At 35.5% G+C, this 27,841-nt stretch overlaps 2 protein-coding genes and 1 long non-coding RNA gene across 19 annotated transcripts in view; 2 read left to right on the forward strand and 1 right to left on the reverse strand.

Annotated features, from left to right (window-relative positions):
• Nucleotides 1-27,841, forward strand: part of LOC147839443 (uncharacterized) — an 837,962-nt gene that overhangs the window by 752,574 nt on the left and 57,547 nt on the right. The window lies entirely within an intron of this gene.
• Nucleotides 1-27,841, forward strand: part of efr3bb (EFR3 homolog Bb (S. cerevisiae)) — a 1,037,141-nt gene that overhangs the window by 238,869 nt on the left and 770,431 nt on the right. The gene's annotated exons all lie outside the window — the stretch shown is intronic.
• Nucleotides 1-27,841, reverse strand: part of afdna (afadin, adherens junction formation factor a) — a 229,510-nt gene that overhangs the window by 21,730 nt on the left and 179,939 nt on the right. For 10 of the 17 annotated variants that reach the window (NM_001442528.1, XM_087297205.2, XM_087297206.1 and 7 more), the window contains 7 exon segments: nucleotides 7,858-8,964; nucleotides 10,824-11,009; nucleotides 17,028-17,116; nucleotides 19,372-19,563; nucleotides 21,286-21,404; nucleotides 22,226-22,299; nucleotides 23,475-23,540. In NM_001442528.1, coding sequence (NP_001429457.1) covers nucleotides 7,858-8,964; nucleotides 10,824-11,009; nucleotides 17,028-17,116; nucleotides 19,372-19,563; nucleotides 21,286-21,404; nucleotides 22,226-22,299; nucleotides 23,475-23,540 — 1,833 coding nt within the window. 17 annotated transcript variants of the gene reach the window in all.

Consider the following 27,841-nt stretch of genomic DNA (forward strand, 5'->3'; position numbering starts at 1 on the left):
GCCCTCGTGATGATACTGCACTGAAACAACAGCTGCCCGAACCAGCAGAGCTTCATCAGGCTCTCCAAGAGGAAGAAAGAGCGGCCAAAGCTTTCTTTGAGATTAATTTGGGGATTTTGTTAGGTACATCTGAACGTGTATGTTAAGCGTATAGCTCACAATGCTCACTTAAAAAAAGAGATCACGGTCCTGCGCATGTTTTAACCTGAAGTGTGTCTTTTCGGGTGTCAATGGTATTTTAATAATTGAATTGTTGTTGAATTTGTACTGATAGACATCAGCTATATACCATATAATAATTATTTATATATTTATTTTTTATCAAAGTTATTAGTAACTAAATTCTAGCTTTTCTGATTTTGGATTGTAATGCACTAATGTGCACCTTTTGTAAAGCTACTTTGAAACAACAATTGTACAAATAAGCATGAACTGAATATTTCCAATTACCCTAATAATTATGTTAATGATTTTAATTTATCTATCTATCTATCTATCTATCTATCTATCTATCTATCTATCTATCTATCTATCTATCTATCTATCTATCTATCTATCTATCTATCTATCTATCTATCTATCTATCTATCTATCTATCTATCTATCTATCTATCTATCTATCTATCTATCTATCTATCTATCTATCAAAAAAAATAACTTTTTAAATATTTTATTTTAATATAATTATTACGCATATTTAACTTCAGGGTTTCTGCAGGTTTCAGCAAGTTAAATTTAAGACTTTAAGACTATTATAAATGAAATTTTAGACTCATAAAAGGTTAAATAAGGATTTTTTTATATGGCCCAGATGGCAAAAGATTTTTATTTGCCTTTTCAAAAAAACAAATACTAATTATAATTTAATACATTTTATAATAAAATAATATTTTAATTATAATTTTTTTTTAGATATTAACAAAATATTTTAAATATTGTGTAAAAACAAGCAAGCTATAGTTGTAAACTTAAAACTTTTTTTTCAACACAAACTTAAACATAAAAAAATGAACATGTTTTAAAAGTTTTAAAAGCTATAATAAACTAAATCTATGCACAACAATCTGTCCAGTGTCCTTATTTTATTAATTATTTTTGCAGCAAATACATGCAAAAATAATTAAAGCATTATGGTAAATTTAGTTAAAAAATACCTTTTCAAATAAATAGTTTAAAGTTTTATTGAAATGGATTGTTGGTGATTGTATGGGTGTCAATGGCCAGATTGGGTAGCAATACATTAATAAAAGAAAACTAAGATTTAAGACAACACAATATATCAGTATATTTAAAATTTTTTAAGGCCTACAATTTTGATTTTGAGATTTAAGGACTATAAGACCCCGCAGACACCCTGAAGTAACTAAAACATTTTATTCGCCTTTATTAACCAATTTGGGGCTGGTACTATTGGTTTGAATAGTAAAAGAATACCATTTGACAGGCTCACAAACGACACACTTTAGCATACATAAGTTATTTAGATGATGCATAGGGTTGATTTTTAGCGATAATTCTACAGCAGCAGTTTTCCAGTGGAGCACAATGAATATCCCAAGATGGAGTCTCCATGACGGCTTGAAAAGTGGTACATCTCTCTCTAAATACAGGCCGAATGAAGGGGGAGGCAGTGAGCAAGAGGAGACACAGGTGGAGCCGAAACAGGAAGAGGTAAGAGCGTAAAGAACATACCAAGTCTAGTACAGAGATTGCTGGAACAGCAGTCTGCTGCAGGAGAAACAAAAACATACAGAGCAACCAAAGGGGTGGGAGAGAGAGAGAATAAATCAAGTAAGAAATAAAGAAAAGGAGGGCTTTTTTGGGGTGCTTTTCCATTGCGTGGTACGACTTGGCTTGCTTTTCCACTACAATACAGTACATGTCATTATTATAGTGGCGCATCAGCTAGGATTTTATGTTAAACACAATGCATATGAATTAATATTACCCCAATTAAGCTCATGGTGGATTTGCTTATCATCTACCAATCAAAGGTATGCATGTACTTCCTTTATTGACCTTCTTGATCCATATTGATCATCCAGTGGCTGGGTTTGATTATTTAAATTTAGTTTTTCATGTTGCAAATTTATTAGTTGTGTTTCCATCCAAATATGTGAATTAGATTTACCCACAAAACTGGAATACTGCACAAAAAAGGGAATAAAGCACAGTTTCCATCCAAAGGCAACCAAATCGTCACTTCCAGATTAACTGGTGTCAAATGTCAAAAAAAAAAAAAAAAAAAAAAAAAAAAAAAAAACGAAATTAAGGTGTTGTGGCTTTTGGAGATTTAATGGTAAAGACAGTTCTGTATTAATTAATACTGAACCGTTTTGATGTCAGACTTTGGCTGAGGGATTTTACAAAAGACCGAAACAACACTTCAGATGTTTAACAATGGTCATTCCTCTGGTTTGTCCATTGTGGGGAAAAAGGAATTTATTTAAAATCACTTTTACTTTTTTTTTTAAACATATGTGTTGCTTAGTGAACTATTAACCAAACTTCTTCTCTGCGACATGCTTGAATATTAATTAGTAATTTTTGCGGTAGTAGATGCAGCTGATGGAAATGCAGAGGTCTCGATGTGTAAAATAACTTTAGCTCCACAGCTAGACTTCCTGTGAGCAAAGATGGGCTAAAGCTGAAACGAAATATTTGCAGTTGAGAAGTTTTATGCTTTTAACTCTGTGACGTGTGTAAAAAAAGAGGAAGTATGTTTGGGTGCGGCTGCCAGAGGACTGCAGAATGATTAACAAGTGACGATTCCACCAAAACTCCACCTTTTAACATCAGTTTTGAATAAATACTGAAGTCAGGGAAATACAGAGTGGTTGCAGACCTCCCGACTGTAATTTTTGCATTGCATTGGTGTAATGTTAGGGACAGACGTGACCCACAGCTCTGTATATTGAATTTGGTTATTTGTATATAATAAATAACTAATACTTTTACATTGAAGAAAATGTAAATTCTGACTTTATATTAAACACATGGAATTGACAAATGCTGCAATTCCAACACCATTAATGCCATCCCATCATGACCATTTTTATCACATGCTCTGTTAAAACCAAATCACATGAATTTATTTTGATGCAAACACAGTTTTTCCCCCAGTAAGTGTTTTCATGCATTTTTATGATTAAATTAAAAGTTTATTCTACTCATTATGCACACAAGCTTTTTTTTAATATATGCACATCTTGGCATTTGTATTTTAAGTAATTTGTCTGCTATTTAAAAATAATTATAATAATAAATCGGTGGATGGAAACATAGCTAATAAGATAGGTAGTGGTAATTCTTTCTGGCCAATCAATGATCTGCAGTGTTTTGTCACATTTTACATCAGTATGGTTCCCTTAGACCTTCAGCCAATGTGGTACAACAAAAAGCACCAAGGACCAGGTTCTGTATACTGTGGAAATTCCTCCCAAAAAGTGAGTTGAAGCAACCAGTACCAATCCATACTATGCAATGGAAAAGTGCCATTATAAGAGATAAAATAAAAATAAAAAATCAAATAAAAAACTGGCGCAGTGGGTCGGGACGCAGTGATGTGCTGCCAGGAACATTCCAGGGCAGTATGGGTCTGATTATCGCCAGTGGTTCGCTTCCCTTCCACAAACAATGCAGCTGGTAAGGAATTTTTTCCCATCATTCCACGTCCCCCCCACTGAAACAATGGCAATATTTCCCTTCAAACACACTTGAGCTTCCCTTAGACGGCTCGACCTGCCGACTCCTCATAGATGGAGTGCTATAAAGGCAGCTTCCAGCAGTGAGCGACACACAGCTGACTCTCAGGTGGACGTGATGTTACAGCAGGTGTTGAAGGAAACAACATTAGTGCACTTCTGAGGGCTGACCTTTGTGTCTCAGAGACTTGGAAAGCAAAAAAGGAGGCATTTGGAAATGCAGCACACGTGCCAGACCACCAAGAAATTGAGACCGAATTCTCACAATTTTGACTTTAAAGGATTAATATAGGCTGTTTTCTGGATACATATTAAGCTGTTATTAATAAGCGAAGTTTTGTATATGATATTTACTATGCATTATACACAATGGAAAATTATATATACTGTATTTGTGTGCATGTATACATATGTATGGCTATTTGTGTGTTTATATACATACACACACAGTTGAAGTCAGAATTATTAGCCCTCTGTGTATATTTTTCCAATGTTTGGTGGAAAGAATATTTCTTTTCAACACATTTCTAAACATAATAGTTTTAATAACTCATTTTAATAACTGATTTCTGTTATCTTTGCCATAATGACAGTACTAGATATTTTTCAAGACACTTCTATACAGCTTAAAGTGACATTTAAAGGCTTAACTAGGTTAATAAGGCTAACTAGGCAACTTTGGACAGGGTTTAATGCTAAAGGTTTTTTCAAGTGGCCCGATTGGGCTGGTGGTTAATATTTTGACTTGCCCTGCCAAAATCTTCACTGGCCCCACAAACAAAACAATAACAAATTTAATAGCAATTTCTTAGCCACATATTTTAATAATTTATTTTAATTAATGAGTCAAACAATGTCAGAAAATTTTAAATTGTGATTTTTAAAATGTTAATAATGTATAATGAGCAAAATACAAAGTATTATGCAAACAAAAAGAGCAGTTTGGAAAATGTGCAGGTATTGTATTGCGGTTCTAAAATACTTAACAAAAGGTGGCTGACATGCCAAACTGATAGCTAACTGTGGAAAACATATCTTCGTTTCCCCCATGTAAATGTCTGCTTCCAAGATGTTAGACATTTTCTTTTAACCTCATACATTTCTTTTAACCTTGATGTAACCGCCTCTTCGCTGTACTGGTTGTCACCAGGTTACATAAAAAAATTAACATGCTCACAGCATCCAATCACAGAAGAGGAATTGAAAAGCTCGTTTACGACCTCACAGAGAAGGCAGCATTTAAAGGCTTAAAAGCACAAACTGTTTTTTGATTCTAAGACTTTATTTGGGTGCAATGGATTATATTTACAGCTAGTGCTTTTTAGACAAAGATGAACATCTGGTGAAAGCTTTATGTTACTATTTTCAATTTCATGAGGTTTCTTTTAAAGCATCAATATTTTAATTTAATTCAAATCTATTCAGTTATATAGACATATGCACCAATTTTGTTGATATAGCTTAAAAAAAAGCTGTAAGACTGTTTAAACACATTTGCTGTCATAGAGCAGATATTCCATTGCAAATACTGGGGTAAAATCGGGTTTCCATATTTTCAACAGATGAAGTAAAAAAAATGTATTATAATGCAGTGCTTCTTGTTTGGTCTGACACCCACTTTATATTGTCTCTCAGCCAGGTAGTGAAGATTGCAGTTTTTTAAAGAAATCAGATCTTAAACGCAGCGAATTTGATCGGATGACAATTAACCGGAAGCCCTGAGACTGGCGGACTGAATTTAGTCTGTGTGCATACAGCCCATTGACAATAGTCGCAGGCAAATTAAACTTTAGTGACAAGGCAACACTTGCCAATCTTGGCTATTGTCTTAAGCATCTCACACGCTGACCCATTTTGTTACAGTCCTTATTGTTGAGCCATGTAGGGTAATTAGACAACTCATTGTATAATAATAGTTTGTAGTGTAGACAAACAAAAAATATATATTGCTTAAGATGGCTAATAATCTTCAACTTAAAGTTGTTTAAAAAATAAAAATGACTTTTATTCTAGCCAAAATAAAACAATTAAGACTTTCTCCAGAAGAAAAATATTATTGGAAATATTGTGAAAAATTCCTTGCTCTGTAAATCATCATTTGGGAAATATTTGAAAAGTAAAATAAATAGATAAATCACAGGAGGGGGTATAATTATGACTTCAACTGTATATTCTTATTTATAGATCCTTAATTTTGTGTCTTATTCTATTGGCAATAAGTCAATTAATTTTATCTAATTACCTAATTCAAGGATTAAATTTTTTTATTACTTAGTATTTCTTTAACAATTCAAATATATATATATATATATATATATATATATATATATATATATATATATATATATATATATATATATATATATAATTTTTTTTTATTCAATTTTAATTACCTTAACATTTCCTTGTCTTAGTTTTTAAATTTATTTAATGCAAGTAATGAACTAAGGAATTATTAGTGCATTTCAAACGTTTCTAAATGATGCTACATAAATGGTTGGTTAGCCAAGGTCAGAAATAATGCTGTCGCTGTAAAGCAAACGAGTCTCAGATTTGAATGGCAGATGAGATCAGAAGAGATGTACTGATCTGAAAGGGCAGGCTGATGCTGGTGCAAGCAGTGGTATGGTGTCCAGTGCTTAGCATCCAAAAGCCCTGCTTCTCCCCTCCGTCAGTGCAGCGTATATATAGATCAGCAGTGCAGCATGGAAAAGCAATGACATAGGCATGTTGCAGGTGCACATGGCAAAACAATCATTAGAACAGCCGAGACTAAAGCATCGCGCAGGGAATCCCAGGTTAGTGCTTCATCGCAAGTTGGTCCTGCTGTTCACTGTGAATGAAAGACTATGAACATACAGAAACCTCAACTTCAAACAGCATTGCAGAGCCGCATAACCAAAAGATTAAGCCTTGCAGAAATAAGAAAACATGTACTCGAGCAGCACAAGCTTTTTTCTAAAGCAGTAAAAACACATTAATCTTCAATATTCTGCACAAGCAGCAGTAGAAAAATATAATGCAAAACCATTTATTAGGCTAACACGAAGTATCAAGTTAAAGCATTAGTAATGTGATGCATTTCATAACAAAGCATGTTCTGAATAAATTTGTTAAAAACTCAGTTTTGCCAGAATAAAGATTAAATGCATATTATTTTCTCCTCAATTACTTTTTATGCTGAATAACGTCTGTTTGCAGTCCTAAGAAAGCCTTTTTTTCCTCTGCATAATCTTTATTTAGTGTTTCTAACATTTTTACCAAAGAATTTCTATTATTTTTCTAGATATTTCCAATCCTCCGTGACCAAGAGATAATATTTTTAAACACAACAGCTGATTTTATCAACATAACTACAACAATATAAATTAAAACATTTCCAATTTTTAAAAAAAGATTTATTACATTTCTTAAATGTATCCAGGCCTGAAAAATGTTATACTAATCAGCTCTATATAATTTAACCTCAACTAAAGCATTAAACATCTCTTTAACTTCAAATTTTTTAATTGCTCTTGTTGTTCCAATCCCAAGAGCTTTGTTTATCTTTAGAACACAAATTAAGATATTTAAAAAGAGCTCTCTGATCCTCCTTATACAACAACGGTCCTGAGATGTCTGCAGAAGTCCAGAAAAGGAAACAAAAACATTGTCAAAACAGTCCACGTGACATTACTGGTTCTGCTATAATCATGTAAATCAACATGAACACTTTTGTGCACAAAAAATCTATTGTACTCATATGATTACAGCTGAAAAACTGAAGTCACATGGAATTTTTTGACAAATACTTGCTTCCTTTTCTCAACTTTGAACATCTATGGAGGATGCGAGAGAGCTCCAGGATATCATCTAAAATATCTTAATTCAGGTTTCAAAGATGAACGTAAGTCTAAGGGGACTGGAACAACTCTAGAATGAGTAATTAATAACAGAATCTTCCATTTTGGTTAGACTAACCCACAATTTCTACCTTCAAAACATTTGATTAACAGCTAATCATGGGTTTCATTTGAATAATCTTTAGATGAACTAACCCTGAGGTAAACAACGCATAATATGACCAGCAACTGACACTAACCCAGCAATCATGTCAGTCAGATTTCATATCAACTCTTAACATCCACACATCTTATTTCCTATGTCAGCTTACCCGTGCTCTCTTCTCGGCCTCCAGTCTCTGCATGATGAGCGTGGTGTCCACGTCTTCATCGTCTTCCTCCTCCTCGTCCTCCTCGTTCTGCTTGGACTCCTGCAGTCTCTTCTGGAACTGCCACTCCAGCATGAGTTTGCGCAGGCGGTCGTTGTCCTCGGCCGTGCGCTCGGGTTTAGCCTGCAGCTCCTGGATCTCCTTGTCCAGCAGGTCAACGATGTGAAGCTGCTGCTGCTTCTCCAGTTTTTCCCGGGCGTCCCTCTTCCAGGGGTCGGGTGACAGGCTGTCGCTGGCCGATAACTCCTCCTTGCTGATGGTGATGTACTGCAGGTCGCGTCTCTCGATGGTGCGCGGCTGCTGCTGCGGCAGGAGGTCCCGGATTACGGTGTCTTGCGGAGGCTGGCGAGGAAGACTGGAGAGTTTATCGGGTCGAGCCGGTTGTGGTGGCGGAGGTTGTTGGACTGGAGGAAGGTATGATTGGGGAACTGTCATGGGAGGCATTTGTGGAGATGGTGGCACCGGGCCATGCTGGTTATTGTGCATAACTGGACCAGAAACCGAAGGGTTTCGGATTTGCACCAATTTCCTTTCCTGATCTCGTCTCTTCCTCTCTCGCTCCTCTTCAAGACGAGCTTTTTCCTTCTCATACCAGCGCTGTTGGTCTTCACGTTTCTTGCGGTCGGCTGCAGCCTGCTGCTGTTGTTGTGTAGCTGAAGGTGGCGGTGGAAGCGGCAGGTCGGTTTGCGGCTCAAAATCGTAGTGTGCTGGTGGAGGAGGTGGAGGTGGAGGAAGGTCTGAACGGGAGGGTTGGGAGACAGGGCCGGAATGAGGTGCAAGTGGGGTCTTCCAGCGGCCTGGGCCACTCTTGTGGTTGCCCTGGGTCCTGGAGCCAGAGGATGAGGAGAAGTTGAGGTGCTCTTGGCTGGAGGTGCTGGACTCCACTGAGGAAGACACCTGGTGGTTCCAGTGTTCTCCAACACCTCGCTGGTACTCAGCTTCACGCTGCTGCTGCTGCTGCTGGAGGAGCATTAGGTCCTCCTGGCGCAGACGTTCACCTGGGTACCCGCCCGGCATGTCACACAGCTCCTCCTGAGATCGCGCCACCCGCTAACAGAGAACAATCACACAGACAGAAGGGAGTTAATGATCATATTTGTGCAAAAATATAATATATGCTGCTTAAAATGTTTAAAAGGATTATATGAGAGCCTTAATATCTGCTTTGTGGAAAAATATAGGAGGTCAAATATTGACAAGGCACATTGACACAGAAGTTAATTATTTCACACATTTGCGAAAAAAAAATTATATATGCTGCTCAAAATGTGAAAAGCATAACATAAAAGGCTTGTTTTGTGGAAAAATTAATTCATAAAATTTAATGTTGACTATATAGGAATTACTTTGCAAGCTAAAGTAGCAACATTTAAAATAAACACATTAAACAAATAATGCCGAGTTCAGACTGCATGATTTTCAAAGTAGTCGTGTCACAGGTGTTTTCACACTGCATGACTATCTGGGTTTAAAGGGAATTAGCCATTTCTCCTTAACGTTGATAATAAACTAATTTCTTTCTGTATTAAACGTCAAACAGACAAATTGCTCCTGAGTCCTGTCAAACCTCCACTAGTTTTTCCTCCATTTCGTGGGTCCAAATAAACTGAAAAAAATCGCTTTTAACTTCTCCCCCAGCCTCCCGCTGGCCTGCAGCAGGTATACACACACACACGCACAAGTGAATGCTGCTCTCTCATTGGCTGTAGGCGATCGCTGATGTTATTTTCAGTCAAAACTCAATTCACACGGCATGATTTGAATCGCAGACAGCTCCAGATATTTAGCATGCCAAATATCTCACAGGCATCGGCGACTCATCTGCGATTCTCTCAGATTGCGTCTTTGATCGTTCATACTGTGTGATTGTCAATCACGTGCACGAGCAGCGATTTGCCTGTGATTTCAGGCATTTGTCGGCGATTTCTCAAAACCTGTCGGCGAGCCAAAATCAGGGCTAAAATCACGCAGTCTGAACTAGGCATAACGCATTTTGCCTAGCATGTCACCCAGCTCCTCTTGAGAGCACGCCACCGACTAACATGGCACGATGACACAGACAGAAGGAAGTTATTTCTCATATTTGTGTAAAAATATAATACATGCTGCTCAAAATGGTAAAAAGCATAATATATCAGACTTAAAATTTCAATAAGTTCATAAGATCAAATATTGACTACATAGGATTTTTTTTGCAACATTTAAAATAAACACATTTAATAAACAATGAATTTTGGAAAAACTTTTAAAAACCCTTTAACATTTTTTTCCTCTAAAAACTGACCAGATATTGCAGTGTTTATTTTTATTTTTTTAAATATGATTATTAAAACTTAAATTAAATCAAATGAAAATAAATCAAATAACTGAAACTTGTAAATAGCTTTTTTTTTTTTAGGTTTGGGGTCACTATACTTTTTAATTTCATTGGGAAAAAAAAGTCACAAAGCTTTCATTCGCACTCCTTTTTTTGTCACACAATCCTTCAGAATTCATTATTATTAATAATCATGAGAATAATAAGAAATAATTATTATTAATAATGATTAACATAAGAAATAATTGCAATAGAACCTTTACGTTACATTAGAAACGTTTTTACAGACACTTTTTAGCATCTAAATAACAGTATTAATATCTTTTTTATTTTAATAAATAAATAAAACCAAAACTTTTTAACAGCAGTGTGAGTTTTAACAATGTAAGATAAAATAAATAATAAAATGAATAAATAAATAACTTTAAACCAAATAAATAAACATAAACATATTTTAAAGCTAAATTAATTAGTAACTACCATAAAGTGAAATTAACTTCACAGTACTATAGTTTGACAAAAGCTGTGTGTGTTCCACAATGACTGTCTGTGGCCCCTGGATACCATGCATTCAATTCCTAAAAAGGCTAACCTGCATAGCCATGCTGTTGTTGGAGTGGTTATCCATAGGGGGAAGAGGCTCTTGTTCGTTGTTTTGCCAGGGCTGGCCAGGGCCCATCCTGTCCTGAGATTTGGAGGCCGGGAAGGTGAAGTATTCTCTAGGGTAAGTCTGAGTGGGGATGGGATAGGCCTCTGGACGGGGTGGAGAGGGCTCCTCCTGTGGGAAAAATAGGGTATTGACAGATTAGACAGCTTCTTAAAAGCCAATATATATTCAGAAAAGAAATGAAACAGAGACAAAAGCAAATAAAAATAAAACAAATTTTATACATAGAGGCTGTCAAAATTTGAAGTGGATCAAAAAGGTTGTCCAGAGACAAGAATGGGTATACACAGGGGCCCCAGTAAAAGCTTTGAGTTCCAATTTACTTTATATGTCAGTGTATTTTATAAGATATGGTAATGCGAGTTTTTTTTCTATGCAACAACCGGATCGATGTTTGTGAAAGCAATGCAAGTTAAATCATAAACAAGCTGACTTCTGTAATTTCTGTCAAGCTGTGTTCTGTCAAAATGAATATCAATATCAATAAATCAACTTTATTTATATAGCACCTTATTAAAACCAGGGGGCTGCCCAAAGTGCTTTACAGCATTAAAACCCAATTACACATTAAAACACATAAGATAGTAAGAACACAATCTAAACAAGAGAGTCAATAAAACAATAAAAAACACTTTGCACTGATGAATATCAAAAGCAAGTCTAAGTAATAATTAATTTTTACGTTTTAAATGGCCTGCTGATCGTATGACCCTGTTAGGTTTAAGAAGCTTTAAAATCTCACATAAATATGAAGGCACAAAACTTATAACTGCACTAAAAACAAGCAATTCTGAATTTACCAGGAAGCCAGTGAAGAGAGTAAAGGACAGGTGTGACGTGCTCACATTTCCAACAATTCATCAGCATGCGAGCACTTAGAAAAACTTAGACTTAGAAAACTTTATTTATCCCGCAGGAAATTGCTTATGTAATGACTGCCATAACACACAGAACACAGAAACACAAAACCACAAGACAAAATAAATAAATTAAGTAAGTGAAATAAGTCACATAAATCCAACCAATCTATAAAAGGAAACAGCCACAATACATAAGTATACAAACTATTATATAAGATATTACACTTAAAAGAATCAGTGGTAACTAATACTAATAAGTCATATATCAAGTAATGAAAATAATATTAACCAAAACTAATATTACACATAAAACAATTACACATACAATAATTCAAGTAGTAAAGTCATTCAGCACTCATTTAAAAAACAAAGATATTGCACTAAAAATATTTAAGACCCAGTAAAAAAACGTACAAATATTGCACCTAATAGACTATTGCACATCATAGAACATAATGCACAGACTTCCACGCATTAAAACCCGTAATAATTAATTAATATATGGCACGAGCAGCAAGATATTGCATAAATTACTGTGAGGGTAAGTGACTGAGGGAGACGTTATGAAGTCTGATAGCAGTGGGAAGGAAGGATTTTCTGTGGCGTTCAGTGGAACACTTTAAGCTGGTAAGTCTGTGACTAAAGGTACTTCTCAGCTCGTCAACCACATTATAAAGAGGATGATCTACATTGTGCATAATTGACCGAAGTCTGCACAATGTTCTCTTTTCGGCCACAGTCTCCATATTGTCCAATTCCTCACCCACCACAGCGCCAGCTTTCCTAATCAATTTGTTAAATCTCTTCATATCTGCCACTTTTACACTACCACCCCAGCACACCACAGCATAGAAAATGGCACTGGCCACTACAGACTCATAGAACATACGCAACATGGTGTTGCAGACTCTAAAAGATCGGAGTTTACGTAGGAAATACAGCCTACTTTGACCCTTCTTATATGTGACCAGCAGTATTTTGCACCAGTTGTAACTGATGAAGTAAGGTTTGGTAAATTTCAACATAAGATGCATTGCAATAGTCCTGATGAGAGCTGATAAGGGCATGAATGGCTTTCTCTAGGTCAAGCTGGCTCAAAAAATGGCTCGAATTTAGCAAGTCATTTTAGCAACTTACTAGGCAGGTTTGAATTGCCAAACAATACACTCCATTTTGTCTTCATTCAGAGAAAGAAAGTTCTGTGACAGCCTAAATTTGATATCAACTAAACATCTGTGTAGAGATTTTAGTGTACCTGAAGAGTCTGAAGCGATAGGGAGATAAATCTGAACATCATCAGCATACAGATGAAAGAAGATATTATGATTTCCCATGATATGCAAAAGAGATCTTCAAATATCTTGGCATATCACACCAGTTGGACCTTTACATTTGTTCCCAGTTAGATTTAGGATTGATTTCTATTATTTATTCAGAAAAATAACTATAATAATAATAATAATCCTAATATTTTACAAAAAAAAAAAAAATATTTTACTAAAATTATTTAGTATATCTATTTCCATTAATTGAATGGGGAAATCTATGCCCCAGTGTCTAGCAACACCACTGACTATACATTTAGGTTTTAGGACAACTTTAATAGTGTTTTGACCCACTTCAAATGTTGAATAGTGTAGATATTTTAACTAACTTCATACACAAGTTGCACTTCTGACCATTTTATTTATGTAAATATTTGTTATTTTGCTATTTGTCTTGTTTTGGGAATCAGAATAGTTTGCGTTTCTTTAGCATTATTAGTTTAGGTCAATTGTTTTAAACGTAAGACTTCGAGTTCATTAATTTTCCTTCGGCTTAGTCCCTTATTTATCAGGGGTTGCCACAGCGGAATGAACCGCCAACTTATCCAGTATATGTTTAACAAAGCGGATGCCCTTCAAGATGCAACCCACTACTGGGAAACACCCAATACACTTGCATTTGCACACACACACACACACACACACACACACACACACACACACACACACACACACACACACACACACACACACACACACACACACACACACACACACACACACACACACACACACACACTGGCCAGTTTAGTTTATCCAATTCACTTACACCACATGTCTTTGGACTGTGGGGGAAACAGAACTCCACACAAAAATGCCAAATGCCCCAGCCAAGACTCAAACTAGCTACCTCCTTGCTGTGAGGCGACAGTGCTAACCACTGAGCCACCATGCCACCCTGATTTTGATTTATATTTGTCATTAGTTTAGAGGTTAGCTTTAAGGATTGTTCATTTCTTTGGTTTGTCTAGCGTTTTATTTTCGCTAGTTCAGTATAATCTTTTCTTATTATTGATCATTCGCATTTCTTTCTCCGTTTGATTAAAGACTTCACAAACTTAACACTGTATTGTTTCATTATTGATATGTCTCACGCAGTATTCATTCACAAATGTTATATCATCCCTTTCAAGCATCAAACACATGCAGTATCAGTTATTATTTCCAATGCAATACAGTTGAGCAATATTTGACCCAATGATCCATAAATAAACCCATGTACTACCAATGAAATTTGCGAGAATTATATAAATGTCAATCATTTTAAAGTGATAATCTGATCATGAGGAAGAGGAACGAAGCCAGGAGCACAAACTTCAGCGGTCATCGGAATTGGAGATGGCAGTAATAATCTCCAATTCCGATGACCGCTGAAGTTTGTGCTCCTGGCTTCGTTCCTCTTCATCATGATCAGATCTTTTCGCCAGATTGTCTTCTTAACCTCACATTACCATATGTGATGAAAGAACGTTCCTTCTCGTATGTTTTAGCATTTAAATTGGATATTTGGTTTGTTTGGATTAACCCTATTTAAAGTTTTTCAGTGGTGCCGAGGCTGTGACAGTCTCGTTTGTTCTTCAGTCAGTGTATTATCATTGGTTATAGATCAGAGTAATGTAAATCAAAGGGTGATTACACAATCAGTTAGTGCTTATGGATGTGATTAGGATTAATTAGACCAAGAACACAACAAACGCTCATGAATCAGGTTTCTATTAGACTGTGGTTTCAAAGACAAAGTTAAATACAAGTTCTGGTGAGTGTTTAGATTTGAGAGACTATAGTGATTTGATTAAAACCACAAGAGACTTCACATGAAGACGACTACCAAATTACAAAATGTGAAAACACAACTTTTGGCATTAACTCTTCTTATGCGCTTATGTGTGTAAAAGACACCACAAATTATTTTTACATATTTTAGATGCTTTATAAAATAGTTTGAATGCTTTAGTAATGAGTCATTTTATTTCCATGGAATTGAGTGGTGTGACAAAACACCAGGATTCACTTTCAGTTTACTTCAAAAGGTTCACTGCAATTTATTTAAGCCAGTTAACAGAGTTTTCAAAAGTCAAGGGTAGCTATTTTACTTCCTTTGTTGTAGGAGAATAATTTTCTATCCGATTCAATTTCTTGATTAATTATTCGCCATCAAATATGCAGTTAAACTGTAAAAAATGCTAGGTTTCAAACAATTCCTTTATGCTGTCCCAACACAAGACAATGCAAAACTAACGTAATTGTTAGTTAATTGTTAAATGTTCAATCCACTTACACCTGTAAAAACAATTAAGTTGTTCTGAAAAAAAGATCAATAATTTTGTTGTTTCATCTCATCTAAAATACACTCACTGGCCACTTTATTAGGTACACCTTACTAGCACCGGGTTAGACGCACTTTTGCCTTTATCCTTCGTGGCATAGATTCAACAAGGTACTGGAAATATTCCTCAGAGATTTTGTTCCATATTGACATGATAGCATCATACAGTTGCTGCAGATTTGTCGGCTGCACATCCATAATGTGAACCTCCTGCTCCACCACATTACAAAAGTGCTCTGTTGGATTGAAACTGGTGACTGTGGAGGCCTGTACAGTGAACTCATTGTCATGTTCAAGAAAGCAGTCTGAGATGATTCACGCTTTATGACATGGCTAGTTATACTGCTGGATGGACCTGGTCAGCAACAATATTTAGTAGGCTGTGGCGTTGACATGATGCACAATTGGTACTAATGGGCCCAAAGTGTGCCAAGAAAATATCCCCCACACCATTACACCACCACCATCAACCTGAACCATTGATACAAGGCAGGATGAATCCTTGCTTTTATGTTGTTGATGCCAAATTCTGACCCTACCATGCGAATGTCGCAGCAGAAATTCTCAGACTAGGCAACATTTTTTCCAATCTTCTATTGTCTAATTTTGGTGAGCCTGTGTGAATTGTAGCCTCAGTTTCCTGTTCTTAGCTGATAGGAGTGGCGAACGGTGTGGTCTTCTGCTGCTGTAGCCCACCTGCCTCAAGGTAGGACGTGTTGTGCATTTAGAGATGCTAGTTATTGTTGCCTTTCTATCAGCTCAAACATGCTGGCCATTCTCCTCTGACATCAACAAGGCATTTGCGCCCACAGAACTGCCGCTCACTGGATATTTTCTCTTTTTCTCTTTTTGTGAAAATCCAAGTAGATCAGCAGTTTCTAAAATACTAAGACCAGACCGCCTGGCACCAACAACCATGCCATGTTCAAAGTCACTTAAATCACCTTTCTTCCCCATTCTGATGCTCAGTTTGAACTGCAGCAGATCGCCTTGAACATGTCTACATGCCTAAATACATAGAGTTGCTTTTAGGTGATTGGCTGATTAGATACTTGCAATAACAAGCAGTTAGATAGGTGTACCTAATAAAGAGGCCGGTGAGTTTAAGTAGTTTGAACAATCAGCAAAATTATTTGAGTGTATTTTAAACAACTTTAATGCACATTTCTTAATAACTTGACTTTGACTCTTTACTATTCCTTTATGTGTCTAATTCATTAAATGAACATGCACATTGTAGTTCTTTGATTGGAAATCATTTACCACAGTGTGGTTTTGATTTACTGAAAAGAAGCAACTTATACAACTAATTACATACAAGTTTCACCTAAATCATAGCTTTTACAAAAAAAAAAAAACTGTAACATTACAACAAACTGTAGCTCTTGTTCAGGATTTTTTTTAATTCTACTTTTCGCTTGATGCTTTTGATGTACTAAAGATAACAAATGACTGAGTTGGGTAATCAGCTTAAGAGCACAAGTCACACTGTAGATTCAATAGCAGTGTGGCTATGATAAACAGCAGTGCTGAAAATGCTCAATTCACTAGTTAATGAGACCTTCAGCGTACATGTGCAACATTCATCTGAGAGGTGCCAATGATAGTGTGTACTCACATCAGGGCAGAGGTTACCCGTCGAGACCGAAGTGATCTTTCCTGGAGCTCCCGGATAAACAGGCTTCCCGCCTGGACTCTGAGCCTGATCTATAAGGTGAAATGGAAATGTTGATGGAACGACACAAATTAGCAAGAGAAGCTGTTTTTCAATTCACCTGTTCAAATCGAATAAAAAAAGCCTAATGGTAGTCCAACATTTGCATAAACTTTGAATATTCAAATAAAAGCATGCATGCTCACAAAGTTATTATCCAATAAGAAAAAAAGATGTGCATTAATTACAACGGAAACATATTTACTGAGTTTAAAGTCACATGATTTTGTTTAAAAAACGCACACATGTAGAAAATTTATATAGCACATTGGCAATCTGCTTTATAGAGTCATATCTGGGGTTTGATTGCACAGAATTAATGGACAAACAAAAGGAATGACCACATTACACAACATCTGAAATGTTGCTTTGGTCATTCTAAAGCCCCTCAGCCAAAGTCCATCATAAAACTGTTTCAGTACTTCCCCTAAAACCAACGTCTGCGCTCCCAAAGAGCATCTCAAGTCTACAAAAGCCTTTACCATTTGTTGCATTTAATTTTCTGATATGCACGTAATTTTTTATTAAAAACAAAAAAAAAATTTTTTATTGTAAAATGGCTTTACTTTAGAAAAGAGTTTATATATACACTACCCAACAAAAGTCTTGTCGTCTACGCAAGTTTTAAGAACAACAAATAATAACTTGACTTCTAGGTGATCATTTGGTATCAGAAGTGGCTTATATGAAAGGCAAAGGCCTCTAGATTACGATTATTTTACCTAAATCAAATATGATTATGCCTTGATTATTAATTATTTAATTAGGACAGTAAGGCCTGACTTTGCTTGGACAAAAGTCTTGTCATATAACAGAAATAATGTAAAGTATAGAATATAAAGTCATGCTGCAGTGGGGAAAAAAAGAATATTGTGTTTGACTCCATGAGCTTGGACGACTGCATCCATACATCTTTGCAATGACTCGAATAACTTATTAATAAAGTCATCTGGAATGGCAAAGAAACTGTTCTTGTAGGTTTATTTCTGGTGACTGGGCTGGCCAATCCTGGAGCACCTTGACCTTCTTTGCTTTCAGGAATTTTGATGTAGAGGCTGAAGTATGAAAAGTGCTATGCTGTTGAAGAATACATTTATAATGTAACAGGCAGCAAAAATGTCTTGATACCTCAAGGCTGCTGATGTTGACATCCACTCTGCAGATTAACTGAATTTAACCCCAAACCATGATTTTTCCTTCACTAAACTTGACTGATTTCTCTAAGAATCTTGGCTCCATGCAGGTTCCAATAGGTCTTCTTCAGTTTTTGTGATAAGTAGGATGCAGTTCAACAGATGATTCATGGGAAACATCTATCTTCTGTCACTTTCCCAAATTATCAACTAGAAGTCAAGTTATGATTTGTTGCTCTCATAAGTAGGATCAACAACAAGACTTTTGTCAGGTAGTGTACAGTGGTTACAAAAAGTATTCACTCTCTTAAATTTTTCACTCTTTGTTCTATTGCAGCCAGTTGCTAAACTCATTTAAGTTCATTTTTTCCCTCAATGTACACACAGCACCCCATATTGACAAAAAAGCACAGAATTATTGACATTTTTGCAGATTTATTAAAAACAACTGAAATATCTCATGGTTGATAACTATTTAGACCCTTTGATGTGAAACTCATATATATTTTTCTATTTATTTATTTTTTATTGTTGTTTTATTTATATTGTTATTTATATAAGCATTATTAGGTCAGTTCAGATTAAATAAAGAAAAGTAACAAAATAAATTACTTTCCTCATCAAAAAAAAAAAATAATAATAATTAGCACATTTAGTGACTTATTCTATTCAGAAGTAATGCAATATTGTATAATATTGTAATACTTTACTTCGAAAAGTAACTTTCTCCAAAACTGACGGAAGGTTTAATTAAATAAAAAACGTTTTGGTAAAGCAGCTCATTTTAATATATGCGAGTGCTGTTATCCAAACCTTGGTGCACTCCAAAAAAGTTGACCCTAACTGTTGAAAAGACTAGTTCTATATTCTGCTTTCAAGCAAACATTGAAATAGTTTCACTAACATATGAACACAAAATAAACCAAAAGCATCTAAACAAACTGCAGGACCAATCAACTGCAGCAAAATACTTTTTTTTTTTTGGTGCCAGTTTATCAGGAAGTGACGTTTTTGTTTTCTTTGGATGAAAACGCTGCTTTTTTCACAAATATTTGATGAAATATTCCAGTTGCAAACATAGCTACTGACAAAAAAAGGACAAAAGGCAAACTTACTGGCCACATTTGGGCTGGATCGATGGTCTGCTCGGTTCTTTAACAACCTGTCCTCTTTCTTTGGTTCAGGATAGGTGTCCCACGTGCCCTGTGGGCTCTCAGGTGAGCCGTTCTGAACAGAGTTGTTGTAGAGCTCAAAGCCCTCACTCTTTGGTCTCAGCTTTCCTTTGTCGCCACGTCCACGGTCTGATGCTGCACGGAAGAAGGAGAGAAATTCAACAAAATGACACTCTCTGTAGAAATTGCCAATTATCATAATTTCCTACACTTCACCAAATCAAAAACACTACCAGACATGAGTCGAAAGCATTTCACAAGTTCACACTAAGCTGATGATTTATAAGTAGGAGTGGGAGAGAGAGCCCTGAGCTCAGAAGATCCTCAAACCCAGGGTTCCCTCCCGTTTCATTGAGTGAGAGGGGAGTCCGAGCTCAGGTAGGTCACGAGAGCTCCCCCCCTATTTAGTTAAGAAAGGGGAGAAGGAGTAGGGATGGATGGGAGGGTGGATCTGGCTATTTATACGCATTCAAATTTATCTGATTGGTGTATCATGTGATTGCTAATGCGGGACAGCAGTGGTCAATCATAAACACATGATCCTCTCAAAAATAGTTAATATATAAACTTCACATCAATTTAATGTAACTTTTTCAAAATATTTTGTGTGCGACTGGGATTCCTGTGGATGCCAGATCCCCCACATTTCCAGCCAGTCGCGTGTAGAGCAAACTGTGTAGGTTTCCCTGCAAAAATGCAACTCACTACATAATAAAAACAGCACATACAAGTGCCATGTCTTAGAGATTTAGCACAGCTTCATTTATATCAAAAATTCACATTGCTTTTTGTTTTTACAAGAATACAAACTTGATGAATGTTGATCAAAGTGCTTTACAGACATGGCAAAATAAACAATTAGAGAAAAAGACAGTATGTAATATAATACAAAATTATTTAATAAAATTATTTGTACAGACATCAAGAAGAGTTTTTGACTGATCTGCTGACTATGCTGCACAAACATTATTGCTGCCCTACATTTTTAGTTGATTTAAATGAACGTTTCTAGTCATCTCAAGTTACATCAATCAAACTGACTAAAAACGTTAAGTTAAACTTTGTATGACTTACTTTTTTTGTTGAAACCCGATTAACTCTAAATAAAATAAATTAAAGCAACATATTTGTCGTCTTGACTTTTTGACATTAAATCTTGTACAGTGTACCCATCAAAAGCCTGTGAAAGAGTCCAATAAGCATTTCACCTTTAAAAATGCCCATAACATCCCTTTCTTCAAATATTTTTCTAAAATAAAGTTGACAATGACTAAAATGTCCATCTGATGCGTGCTGGCCTTCAGTGCTGAAAATTTTATGTTTGGACAGTTTGTTTTTGTTAAAATTGAAATTGTATCCAGCACAATAAACAACTTTATCATTAATAGTAAAAACAATGGGATATTCAATTATTTTTTGGCCATACAGATAGGAATGTGACATTATTTAATCCTGTGAATATTTCACTTGTATTCTTTAAACAGAGAGAAAGAGAACAGGATTTCGAGGCGCAGTTTTGTCATGTAGTTCTTATTTAAAATGTGTTTTTTGTTAATGTATGGATTATTTAATTAAAACATAGTTTATGTATGGAATTTAATGGGTATTCATTTTTTTAATGGTCATTAAATCAAATTGAACAATCTATTTATTTGGTTAACAAACAATTTTTAAAAATGACAACTTTAACACTGCAGCGTGAGGCCTGCATGCCCGTCTGCTATGCCACTGTTTACACCTCTTTAAGGATTTACTCATGCTAGCACGCAGGCATTTTTTTTTTTTTTTTTGCTAGACCCAACATTCTCAATATTAAAATAAAACAGTATTTGTGTTTGTCCCATAGTTTGTGCTTACCGCGAGGCATCATGGGGGATGGCTGGTTAAGAAGTGTGGCCAAACCGTGATAAATGGCTCCTTGTTTGGCCACCTCAAGCGTTACAACAGACCCAGTTCGTGTCATCAATTCTGCCGCTCTACAAGACAGAGACATCTTAGAGTAAAACACAAAACTGCAGGCTATTATGAATGAATTTAACGTTCAAAGCATTAGCAATACAATGTCGCAATCCCATGAGAGATGCTTTAAAAAGACTAATCTCATAGTACACGTGTTTGGATAAGCCGTCAGCTAACTGTAAACAAATGCTTCAAAAAGACGACCACTGGAACCAATCCCAAAGGCAACTTCTGTTGCGTCCATTCACAAGCCTTTCCAGCCATATACTTCTCATTTCATTGAAATCCGCAGATTTAAGGGTTTCATTGAGTCCACTGAATCTTAAAACCACACGCAACATACTTAAACGCAAGTCAATTTTTGAAAAGCATTTCACTGCTTTGTAAAGCACAGATTAGCCACGGCGTAAATGACTGAAAATAAATATGCTTGCAAGTTAAATCCAAGACTATACATCATGACATCAGTGTCAGAAATGAACTTTTAAACTGTCTATTTTGTGCAAACACATAAAATCTACCTTGTCAGTCATCATGCCAAATTCTTACAAACTCACAGTAACAAGATAAAACCGAATATCCTTTTCCAAATGTAACTTTGCCATATATTGCTCTCCATGCTCAAATTTGGTCCTTGATTGTGTGTATTAAAACACAGTCCTTGCTTGTGTAGTGTAATGAAACGCTCTCAGCGTGCAATCCTGCTGTTTATTTAACTGAGATGCTCATCTTCTTCCATTTAGCCGGATATTGCATGCTTTACTGTAAGTCAGTTTCAACTACATTCAATCCTGTTCTACAGACATCATTATTAAAGGTCTGAACGCTCCTGAATTACCTCTCCTGCGAGAGGCCGACAAGACTACGTCCATCCACGCTAAGCAACTGGTCTCCAGCAGCCAGACGCCCATCCTGAAGAAAAACATTGGAGAAAACAAAGTCAAATAATCTAAAAACAAAAAGGCTAAATTAGAGTAAACTTTTTATTAAGATGCTACAATGCGTTTAATACAATCGTGTATCTTCATGTATAGTGCTTGATAAAACACTGATAGCACTGTATGAGGAATTCCAAGTCTCAATCTAATTTTTCCTTTTCATTTAGAATTAAGTGAAGTTTCACACACTAATTTTGAGAGATATATATATAAACGTGCACATTTTCTCTGTGCTCTTCATTTAAAACTAAGCCAGAGAAAATAGGTTATAATTTTTACTATTATTGTTGTTATTATTATTTCGCATTTTAAATGTGAGAGGAAGGGTTGCCACATTTTTTCAGTATTACTCCAAACTTTATATCTAAGCTTTTCTATTTGAATAGACTGCATCAGATCATGCATTCAGTGTACAAAACTGGGTGGAGAAAGATTTTTCCAGTTCAATCATTAAACACAAGGGGAATGCATTTGACTGTGAAGATGACAAGGAAACATTTGTAATGTTAAGTCCAAATAATACTATTACTGTATATGTATGACAACTACACAACATGGTTCCGTATCTAAAAGAAAACATTCAGAAATAGATTTCTAACAGTTATCTATAGTATAGTATTCTGAGAACAATTCTGAGAATAATAATAATAATTATGACATTTTCCCAACATTAAATTAGTCACTTGCTATTATTTGTTGTCAATTACATGTAATTGATCTTAAAATGTCTTAATCTTAAGTGTCCTCTGTCATCTTAAATTGCTATTTATTTTTAAATGTATTCATGTTGACCCATGAAGTGCTAATCTCCATGCATTTGCTTTTCATTTCATCCCAGTAAAAAAAAAAAACATAGTTTATTTGATTTAAACAGTTAATTACAACATATTAGCCAAATCAAATATTATGAAAGCAGCATAATTATAATTTCAAGCAATCTCAAGCACTTTATTCAAAATGTAAGCACCACATTAAAGCATTTTCAATTATTTTCAGCTACCTTTGCCAGTAAGTTTCAATCTGAAACAAACCCCCTGGGCTCAATGTACTTTACATGTTAGAGATTTCGAATGAATTGGGTTCACAACATGTTTACACGCCTAAAGAAAAAAAAAAAAACCTTTATTAAATAAACCAAATTAAACTCACCATGTCTGCTGCACCTCCTTTGACAACAGATTTGATGTAAATACCAAGTTTGTCCTGCCCGGCACCCTAAAAAACACAAGACAAAGAGCAAAAGCGTTCATTAGCACGATGAGAAAGAACCAAATAACATTAACAGGCTGTGGAGAAGACTATAAATCTGCAGCCAGCATCCTCATAAATAAACTCATTCAGAAATTCAGTCCGGATCTGGCCTTTTTCTTTAAACTTGCCACATTTAACCCACTCTGAATACTTGACTGTATATCCCGGGTCAGAGGTCATTGTCTGGCACAGGCCATCTGGCTGCTGCTCTATGCAGCCATTGAAACATCAGCTTGACCTAAATGCCATTTCATGTTTCTTTTTTTCAATCTAGTAATAAACTTGAGGATACAGCAATGCATTCATTGAAGAACTTCTTCCTTAGAGATTGTTAAAATGCTTAAAACTGCATCCCAACACGCAACGCTCCATAACTGGAGTTTAAGCAGACTTTGAGCTTTAAAGGGGTCTGTGCTTTCAAGTTAGTAACGTTGTTTTTTTTTTCCTAAGGCTGGATTTGCTATTTGAGCAAGAAAGTACCCAAAATCCCCTGGTTGTTGCCAGCGGTTCTATTTAAAGGGGATCAGGCTAAATGTAACTATAAAAAAGGAAGGCATGTGTTCAATTCCCAGCCATCTCAGCTATTTTCTCAAACACAAACTACTCATACTCTGCCACCTGACAAACTAAAAGTCTGACAAGCTTTCACATCTGCACAAACAGGAAAAAAACAGCACTGCTGCCACTTTTTGTCTCAGGAATAGCGATTCATATAAAATTTCAATAGCAATAAAAAAACTGGCATGGAAAAAAACAAAAAAAAAAAAAACATTTCAGAAGAAGCACTGATTTTTAACATCAAGCCTGGTTGGATGTGCACAATTTAAAATATTACAACATAACTCTTTTGGATCTTAACATATTTTAAGTCATACATAATAGTCTATTTACTTAATGTTTGGGTTACTATGCTTTTCATTTTATGCAAGGAAAAGACATAAAAGACATTAAATTGCTCAAAAATTTTTTACAATGACATTCCTTGACAACTCTATTCTCTAAGCCTAAAAAATCTCTATTTTCAAAGTTATATATATAAAATAGGGTTGTAACGGTATGAATTTTTCACGGTATGATAATCGTCTAAAACAATACCACGGTTTGACGGTTTCGCGGTATACGTTATGTTACAAATGTTACAAAATAATAGAACAGTGAAGCAAATTTGACTTTTTCCAAATAATATATTTTTAGTTACTATAAACAACACCACTTACAATGAACAAATAAAAATAAGAAAATAATAAATAATGTGTCAAAGTCCAAATAAAGTCCAAATAAACATGGTGCAAATCCTCAGTAAAAAATAGATATAAATATTTACTATACTATAAATAGTTACATAACGAAACTAGATTCAATATGGAACATCCTTAGGTTTTATGTGCCAGCATGGATATGGTTGTCTGTGGATATGGATTTGGAAATGGTTGTTTGCAATGCAGACAAACAGCTGCATCTTCATTTGTGTCTTTTGAAAACAGCAAGAGCAGCAGTTCGTCTTTGCTGTGTCACTGTTTTGTCATGTTTCTGTGCTACTGTGCATGCAAAAGTACTTAGTATGAGAATTATTTCATGCAAAACTTTTTTTTTTTGGCGTTTTATTTAGCCGCGCATAAATGTATGCCTTTCTCTCATTCCGTGTTGTTCAAAAAGCTTGGTCCACAAACAAAAGCGAAACCTATGCTTATTGGTTGTGATGTAGCGAGTTTGAACCAATCTGGGCATGGAGGAGGGATAATGCATCAATGTATCATGTCTGATTTGTCCGGAGACACAGTGACGAGCGTTTCTTTGTCAAATCAGCGTTGTCAAATGTTGATGACGTAACCGCACTGATTCCGGAGCCTCTGAAAGTCCGCGAATGTTATGTGATACAGCACTGGAAAGCTGAGATTCTCTTCTTTATGCCAATCTTTGAATTGTATGAATCGGATCAGCGGATCAAAAGTTATTAAACATTTAAGAGCAATACTTATTTTTAGCCGCGGGCGGCTGTCTCGGTCTTTAAGGGTTAAAACCGTTTATATGCAATTGTTCATGGTATGATAATCGTGCATGTTCAAATCGTGGTAAACCGTCATACCGGTATATTGTTACAACCCTAATATAAAAAAACTAAAGTTTAGTTTAGCAATTTTGTTTTTCTTACAGTGAAAGCCAATGGCTACAGGTTTTCAGCTTTCTTCAAAATATGTTCTTTGTTAATCAACAGGGGAGAAAAACGTATAAAGGTTTCGAACCAACTGAGGGTGAGTAAATAGTAAAAGTACATTTTTACTTAAAACTATCCATTTAAATGTGATGTACATGTAGGATTGACACCCAGGGGGGTTGAATTATACATTACAGTTCAAGTTCAGCTGCTCAATATATCGTTTAAGCATGAATATCCAGCCTGATCTCACGAGAAAACGCAAGTATTTTATGTTTTGACAGTTTAGGGGCTAATTCGTACGAATTCGTGTGAGTTCAGTCGTACGAAATTGTACGATTTTAAAAAGGAGGCGTGTAACCTAACCCCACCCCTAAACCCAACTGTCATTGGGGGATGAGTAAATCATAGTAAATTGAACAAATTAGACCATTCGAATTCATACAAATTAGCCACTAAATCAAAAAGTTAGGAATTGCCGTGAGAATGTGTTGGAATATCACAATGTGCACATCTGCAAAAGTCTTGTCACAGGATCTTCAATGTCAAGTATGGGTTATAGTTGACCAGGAGCTTACAGATTAATGGCAAATTTAACTATTGTGGATTTAAAGTTTATCATTTGCATTATTTTTTTTCTGTAAAAGAAATCAAGTGAGTTTGAAGCATATAGGCACAGGAAACAAGAACATTTTTAGCTAGAAGTAACGATTTACATTACATTTTTGCCCATAAGACTTACCAGAAAATGTAGCAGATAAAGCACCTTTTTTCCTCTCTCATTTGTATGCCCATAACAAATATTGTTTATAATAATTTATACAGAATCTCTCCCCTTTAAAACCAGCACATCCACTCTGAAATAATGAAATCTGCACAAATGGAGATATTCTGGCATCTGATAAATCTAAATATATTTTATATATTCATTTTATGTATATCGCAGAAAAACTAAATATTGCAACGTGAATTGTTTTTCCAATACTGTGCAGCCCAATTGGATAGGGTTTTTTTCACCTGGCCTGTAATCATCAGATCTGACACAAGCACAGGTTGCCAGATTGATGACACTTAGAGAGGCAAGCATGCCTGCTGATCAAGCTTTACACTGTAAAATAAACACTGAATCGGCATCTCATTTCACTTTTATTGTCATCCCGTGGTCACATTTTTAGGATTAAAATGACATACACCATTTCTCCTCCAAGGCAACCAGGGGTTTCAAATGTAATTAGGTGTACTAGCAGGGAGCAAAGTCACACAGATCAAAACAATGACAGTCATTCCTGTAGGATACGAGACACTGCTTCCTCTCTTATGCATAGACACTTTGTTAGAAACGCGTCTTTGTTTCTGCTTATAAAGATAGCTCTTTTATATTTTTATACTTTTTACCTTTTTTCTACCACCACATACTCCATATCAAAAGTCTTAAAATAGTTTATATTTCCTTTTTATTTTCTATTACATAACTTCTATTTCTCCAAGCTTAGATTCTTATTGTTATTATTTTTAATTTTTTGACTCTGTATGTGACGAATAAAATTTGTATTTGAATTTAATCTGATTCCGAACGGATCGCACAGTTTTAAAGAAGAATAACTGACTTCAAGCCTGTTTTTCAGATAAACCTATTAACATAGCATATTTCTTAAATAACTATTAATAACTATTAAATAACATATTATAGTAGTTTTAGGTTATAAACGAGTCAAAAATGTACATACAGCACAATTAAATGAGCACTTAGCACTCAACTTAACTGGTATGCATGTGTACCCGTTTGCTTAGAACCACTTTGCATTTTTGTCCATGCTAGTTAGAAAAACCTAAACAAAGTTGATCAGAAGCGATGGATCAGGAAAACCAGTAACAGAATCTGCCTGGGAAACGACATGCCTTTTATTGTGCCCTCTGAAATAAAGCCAACGTCAGCCACAGACCCCCATAACCCACTCACATTACAATGGCATAAACATGCCGTACAAATCAAACACACCCATAACATCAATATCCAACATCCAAGGCCTAACCACACATACAAGTGAAATATGAATCAACACGCTCTGTTTGCCAACAGGCCCCCAAAAATGACTGAGGCCATGCCAAT

This window comes from Danio rerio, chromosome 20, assembly GCF_052040795.2.
Source record: "Danio rerio strain M-AB ecotype USA chromosome 20, GRCz13ab, whole genome shotgun sequence".
Taxonomy (NCBI): Eukaryota; Metazoa; Chordata; class Actinopteri; order Cypriniformes; family Danionidae; genus Danio; species Danio rerio.